The sequence below is a fragment of the Thamnophis sirtalis genome, unplaced genomic scaffold, assembly GCF_051295495.1.
Source record: "Thamnophis sirtalis isolate CommonGarterSnake01/CBP01778 unplaced genomic scaffold, rThaSir2_p1.2 scaffold_4, whole genome shotgun sequence".
Taxonomy (NCBI): Eukaryota; Metazoa; Chordata; class Lepidosauria; order Squamata; family Natricidae; genus Thamnophis; species Thamnophis sirtalis.
This window is the reverse complement of record NW_028261384.1, coordinates 123,936,110-123,942,903: the sequence shown is the minus strand read 5'-3', so window position 1 is coordinate 123,942,903 and position 6,794 is coordinate 123,936,110. Positions and strand designations below refer to the sequence as shown.

The window sequence follows — 6,794 nt, the reverse complement described above, 5'->3', positions numbered from 1 at the left end:
TATATTAACCTTTATTTGAATTCTATCACAATAATAAACCTAGGTTATCTTTCAGGGCTCCCTCTTTGTTTTAAAAAAATCTGTCTGAATCCTTCTTTTGTAAAGGGTGAAATCTGCCACTGGTATTCCCTGGAGCCCATTCTACTCTAGAAATATGTGCACGACAACTACATTGTGTTGAAAACATCAAACTTATGGATCTACTTCTATTACCCCATAAAGAGGATCTGTTTCCTTGCTACGGCTTTCTTGAAAACCACTTTCATCTCTTTATTCCTCAAGCTGTAAATGATGGGATTTAAACTTGGGGTCACCACTGTGTAGAGCAGGGCAAGGAATCGGCTACTGTCCATGGAATATTCTGAGTTGGGATGAATGTAGGTAACAATGCAGGTTCCATAGAAAATGCAGACTACGGTGAGATGTGAAGAACAAGTAGAAAATGCTTTGTGCCTGTTCTTGGCCAGTGGCATTGTGAAAATAGTGGAAATGATGAGGATGTAGGAAAAAAGGATGAGCAAAAGGGGTACAAGAATAACTAGAACTGTTACTGTGACAATGGCCACTTCATTTTTGTAAATATTGGTGGAAGCCAGTCTCAGAACAGGCATAAGGTCACAGAAGAAATGGCTGATTCTGTTTGACCCACAGAAGGGAAGGGTGAAGATTGAAATAGATTGCCCCAGACCCACCGATATCCCAATGGTCCACGAGGCAGCAGCAAGCTTAGCACATTCCCTGAGGTTCATGATAGATGGGTATTGCAAGGGTTGGCAAATGGCAACGTAGCGGTCATATGCCATTACACAAAGAAGACAACACTCGGTAATACCAAAGAGAATGAAGAAACACATTTGACATCCACAGCCCAAAAAGGATATAGTTTGCTTTTCTGATAATAAGTTCACTAGCATCTTTGGGCTGATGGAAGAAGTGTAGCCAATTTCCACAAAGGACAAGTTCCAGAGGAAGAAGTACATTGGGGTGTGAAGGGTAGGACTGAAAATGGTGAGGATCAAAATCAAGCTATTGCCCATCAAAGCCATGAGGTAGAACGTTAGAACCAGGCAAAACAGAAGTTCTCGCATAGACTGAAAATCTGAGAAGCCGAGCAGGACAATTTCGGTCAAACAGGTCCAGTTCTCTTTCTTCATTATCAAAACCTTAGGAAGAGGAGAAAATACAGAATTAAATAATTCTTCATAGCATTTTTTAAGAATGAACTAGACTTGCTATCCTTGAAATCTACATGACTACACCACACTACACTACTAGACCCTGAGCTTGTTGATCAGAAAGGTTGGCATTTGGTGGTTCGAATCCCTAGTACAGGTCCCCTGTGTGAGCAAGGGGTTGGGCGTCCTCCAATGTCCCTTCCAACTCTGTTACTATTATTGGATCAATAAAACCTTTCATGGAGTTGTAGAACAGGAAGAACCAACCCACCAAACATGAAAACCAAGGAAAGTGCATTGACCTTGCTTTAGAACTTGAATATCAGCTTGCCATAAGTGACTCTCCATGTAACTCTTTCTGTGGAGAATGAAGTATTTTTTCCTCTCTGCAGACATTTCGGATCAGCCAACATCAAAGGAGTAAAGGAGTCTATAGAATCACTTGACTCCCAGAGGACCAGATATTCTAAAGAGACATAAAAGACTTTTTTTCCTTTAACAAGATCTGCTGACAGAAGCTTGAAGATTCATCCTGGGGATTTGATTAATGAATATCAGAGGGCATTCCCGAAAGACTGGAGATCTTTTTCTCCAGTCTAACAAGGTCTAATGACAAAAGCACAAGGACTCATCCTGGGGATTTGGTAAAAGAATATTAGATGACAACTTTTTATTTATTTGTTTGTTTGTCTGTTTGTCAAACATGTACAAGATAGCAGGTATAAGCATAAACATGGACATGAATAAAGGAAATGAGTACAAATAATTGGGAACTAAAGGACAGGAATGATAGGCATGCTAGTGCGCTTATGCAAGCCCCTTTTATGGATCTGTTAGGACTGGAGTGAGGTCCACAGTAGACAGTTTAAGGATGAAGCTGTGGAGGTTTGAGGATGTAACAGTCAGGTAGAGAATTCCAGGGAGGTTAGTTAAAATGGACAAGCAGATAACATAATAATGATTACTATTATAATTACAGAACTAATACCAATGTTATGAATATTGTTGTCAACATTTTCATTATTATTTCCTAAAAAAATATGTACACAGACAATACATTGTTGAACTAAAATTGGAGTTTTTATGTTACAAAATAAAATAAAAATGATTTTAAAAAAAGAAATTGTCCTAATAATTTTAATTTCATATTCAAAGTTTAACTTTTTTTTCTAAATGCTGTAAATGTCACTACAATTTAAGTTTCCTGATTGACAAATCATATATAAAGTGTCCATTAGAAATTTGAATAAATAGACTAATAAATAATGACATGGGTTAGAATAAGTATCATAAGTACCATGCAGTTATAAAAAATTTAACTTCAACATTATTATAACTGAAAATAGATATAATGTGGTTATTTATTTTCTGCTCGGTTATCCTCCTGCTCAACCAATAGCTGAGAGAAGATGAGAATGAGGCACAAGATTTATTTTATTTTATTTATTTGTACGATTATTTTATTAAATACATAAATATCATGATATGTTGCTATTGTATATCTATTTGCAATTTACTCAAATTCTTGTATTGTAGTGCACTAAGTTGCAATTGACAGGGAAAACTTGACAAAAAAAAAATACTAAAAATACAAGACATTGCTTCTTCCACACACAGGATGTCGGAAATTAGAGGGAATAATTATACAGAAGAGATCAGTGGGAATGTTGGAGATGGTTTGCCCAATAATTTGGAATTAAATTGGGAGGAAGCTATGAGAGAGTTGGGAAGGGAGAAAAGTGTGTATGACTGTGTGTGTGTGTGTGTGTGTGTGTGTGAGTGAGTGAGAGAGAGAGAGAGGGGGGGGGTTATGGATCCCATTGCAACTGGTACGGTTGCAACGAGGCACAGCATCCACCAATGCCTACACATGCGCACAGCACATGCATGCATATTACCATCCAGCTATGCCTCCGCAAGCCTCTGCAACACTCCAGCTTCTTGGCGGAGCAATGCACAGGCACTGTACATGCCATGCTCCTGCGTGGAAGTGCCGAAGGATTTAAAGACATATAAGAAGGGTGGGAAAGCGGGTAGACCATCCAGAGCACTAGAACGGAATGATACCCAGTGTTCCAGGCACGCTCTGGTACACCGTACCAGGGCGTAAAGCCTGCAACCCACCACTGGTGTGTATACAGTATATCTACAAATATATTTATATATACATACTGAAAACAAATTGCCACATTCATGATAATGTTTATTTCTATTTTTTAGTTAAACCTACTTCCTTCTGAATGTTGTGTTTATTCAATAATAATAATAAATGAGATTTATAAACATATTTGGGTTTAAGTCATATATCACTTGTGGGAATCCTTACAGCGTCAGTTTCTACTTGATTTTGGCATCACTGTTCCAAGAAAATAACCAGACAATCCTTTTTCAATCATAATAATAAATTCAGCTTTCCTTTCAAGAGCCATGGTGGTTAGAATGCAGTACTGCAGGCTAACTCTGCCCACTGGGTGGAGTTCGATCTCAACAGGCTCAAAGTTCCACCTGTAGGTAGATAAAATGAGGATGCAAATGATTGGGGATAATATGCTGACACTGTAAACTTTTTAAAGAATTCTGTAAAACACTATGCATCATTATATGACTAAATGTTACAGCTATTGCTATTCAGGACACATCCCTTGTTTAAAAAAATCTATCCCATGATCTGAATCATTCTACTATTAAGGCTAAAATTAGCCACTGCCATTTTCTAGAATTCAATCTAGCGCATAAATGTGTAGCTAAGATTATTATTTCTCAAAAAAATGAAACTGATTGATACAATGGGATCTTATCCCATTGTAGGACCTAAACCGTCCCGAAGAGATGGTGACTGAGACGACAAGACCTTGCTGATCGCAGGGACACCGCAAAGTCCCCGATCAACCCAAGGGAAGTGCTTCCAACCAGTAGCAAACAGGCAACCCCCAGGCTGACATAGTTGGAGACTGCTCCAGAAAGAAAGAGAAATGAAAGTGTTTCGTCTGGTGAGGTTTTTTTTCTTTTCTTTTAGAAAATTGCCCTAAGAAACTTTTTTCTTAAGCTAAATTAGTCTCTTAAGTAAGAACAAAGTGGAGTATTTAATCCCTTAGAAAGTTTTTTGCTCTTGCCTGTAATGATGTTTTGTGGATTGAAGTGATTGCAACATTTCCTGTTTTTCCGATTGAGGTGAAGAGACTGATTTTTCTTTCTCTATTTCTTTTTACTACTTTCACTTTTTTGGATTAAATTAAAACTTTTTTTACTTTAATAAATTTCTCCTTCTACTTGTTATAATATCATTAAAGATACTTAAGGGAAAAGTTTTTAAAATAGTTGAATCTGCCACTTGGAAGCCAAAGTCTGAAGTATTTTTCTTTTGCTGTTGTAAAAATCTATACTTGTTCACTCCTATTTGACTACACTGACTTTGCAACAGAAGGCTTTGGAATTTATTTTTAAAGCCTGATAAAGACTCAAGGACACAAATAGTGTACTTCTGGTGCTTCTGAAAATACTTTGGCAAGAGTAGAAAAAAGAAAGAAAAAGGTAAGATCCCGTCTACTTTGAAAAACACAAAAGAACTTGTGCTTAAGATTTAAAATAAAAATAGATATATTCTTCAAAAAATTGTGACAGGCTAGAGTGGCAGAAAGTGCCAAATTCCTTTCTTTGCTATTTCTTTATATTTCTTTTTACCCTAAAAATGGATCAATACTTGGATGAAGAAAACTTGATAATTCAAAACATTTTGGCTGATCTTCAAAACATCTCAGAAGGACTTGAGAGATTTGACAAGAAATGGGACAGACTATGGGGTATCACAAAAAAAGATGATGGGGTTGCTGCCCCAGAAATCAAAGAAGCGAATGAAAATATAGAAAACAAAGATAAGAAGTTAGATGAACTTATTAATGGAGTAAATGTGAGTGAAGGTGGAAAGAAGGGAAGCTGGAAAAGTGATTGATAATTTGGTGCTTCATTCGAAACTCCAAAATGCAGGAGAAAAAGAAAGAGCAAAAAAGATTAATAAGACAAATTTATCTAGAAATAAACCTGACAACCAAAGTTAAGCTTATATTAATAACAACTCAAAGGCAACAAAACTACATGAGAGATCATTTAAGCTCAGAGAAAAGGAAAGGTCCAGGAAAGAGAATCGAGACAACAGCTGCGAGAGACAAAAGACCATTTTGTTACTGGAAAGACACTGGTTAATAAGGCTATTTGATGAAAAAAAGCTAGTTAATTATTGATGATTAATAAGTAGAGATTTTAGTACTTTATAGACTGTTCTAGATTACCATTGAATGTTTATTCGTTAACATATAATTTACTATGATATTAAAGATGAAATGATAATCTTAGTTAGGATAAATAACCGGGCCATAGAAATCCTAATGAATACTTTTGGTGATTGCTAAGTAGAAATGTTAACATCTCTTAGATTGTCTTACATGTTTCATGTGTATTTTCTTAGCACATAATTAATTAATCTGGGTTTGAGGGAAAAGACCCATAAATATTATTAATAAATCATTATTTAAAGATGGCTATAAAGATATAATATTGTGTGGGCCTGTGGAGAGAAGAAATGAGATAAACAGTAAATAACTTTTAGTCAACTACAATAATAGCAAAGAAATGTTAATGGATAATATTTAATGATACATATAGGTGTGTTATGTGGGGGGGAAATGCTTAGATATCTTACTTAACTGAATTTCTTTTAGAATATGGCATAAAGGTGTAATGTTATTGGTGATCTATTGAAACTGCAAATGAATGCCAGTAGATAGTTGTGTCTTTAAATATAAATGATTCTAGATAAAAAATATGTTTAAATAATGGTAATTAAATCAGAATTGTGGTACAGGGATAGTAAATACACAATTTTTCTTTCTTTCTTGACTTAAAATGTACAACATGATTTGAATGAAGTATATGTAAGGAAGATGGAAGAAACGGACAGAATATATTTGTAACCAATCGATACGCTTTCTACAAGATGTAACAAAAGATGATTCTTTTTTTTTTTTGGTGTTTTTGTTTAACTAAAACACTAAAAATAATTCAAACAAAATTGAATAAATAGACAAATAAATAATGGCTTTATGGTTTAGAATAAGTATCGTATTATTGCTAGACTCGTTGCCATGCAGTTATAATAAATTTAACCCCAACATTCTTATATTTGAAAATAGATATGATATGGTTATTTGTTTTCTGCTCGGTTATCCTCCTACTAAACAAATAGCTCAGAGAAGGTGAGAATGAAGCACAATATTTATTTTATTTATTTGTATGATTATTTTATTAAATACATAAATATCATAATATGTTGCTATTGTATATCTATTTGCAATTTACTCAAATTCTTGAACTGTAGTACACTAATTTGCATATGATTTGAGGAAAACCTGACAAGACATTTCTTCTTCCACACACAGGATGTTAGAAATTAGAGGGAATAATTATACGGAAGAGATCAGTGGGAATGTTGGAGATGGTATGCCCAAAAATTTGGAATTAAATTGGGAGGAAGCTATGAGTGGGTTAGGGAAGGGAAAAAATGTGTATACAGTATATCTACAAATATATTTAAATCTACATACTGAAAACAAATTGCCACATTAA

At 35.0% G+C, this 6,794-nt stretch overlaps 1 protein-coding gene across 1 annotated transcript; it reads right to left on the bottom strand.

Moving 5' to 3' along the window:
• Positions 1-209: 209 nt before the first annotated feature.
• LOC106544147 (olfactory receptor 10A4-like) lies at positions 210-1,157 on the bottom strand. The gene has a single exon (XM_014060324.2). The coding sequence runs from the start codon at positions 1,152-1,154 to the stop codon at positions 210-212; it is 945 nt and encodes a 314-aa protein (XP_013915799.2). The 5' UTR covers positions 1,155-1,157.
• Positions 1,158-6,794: the final 5,637 nt, after the last annotated feature.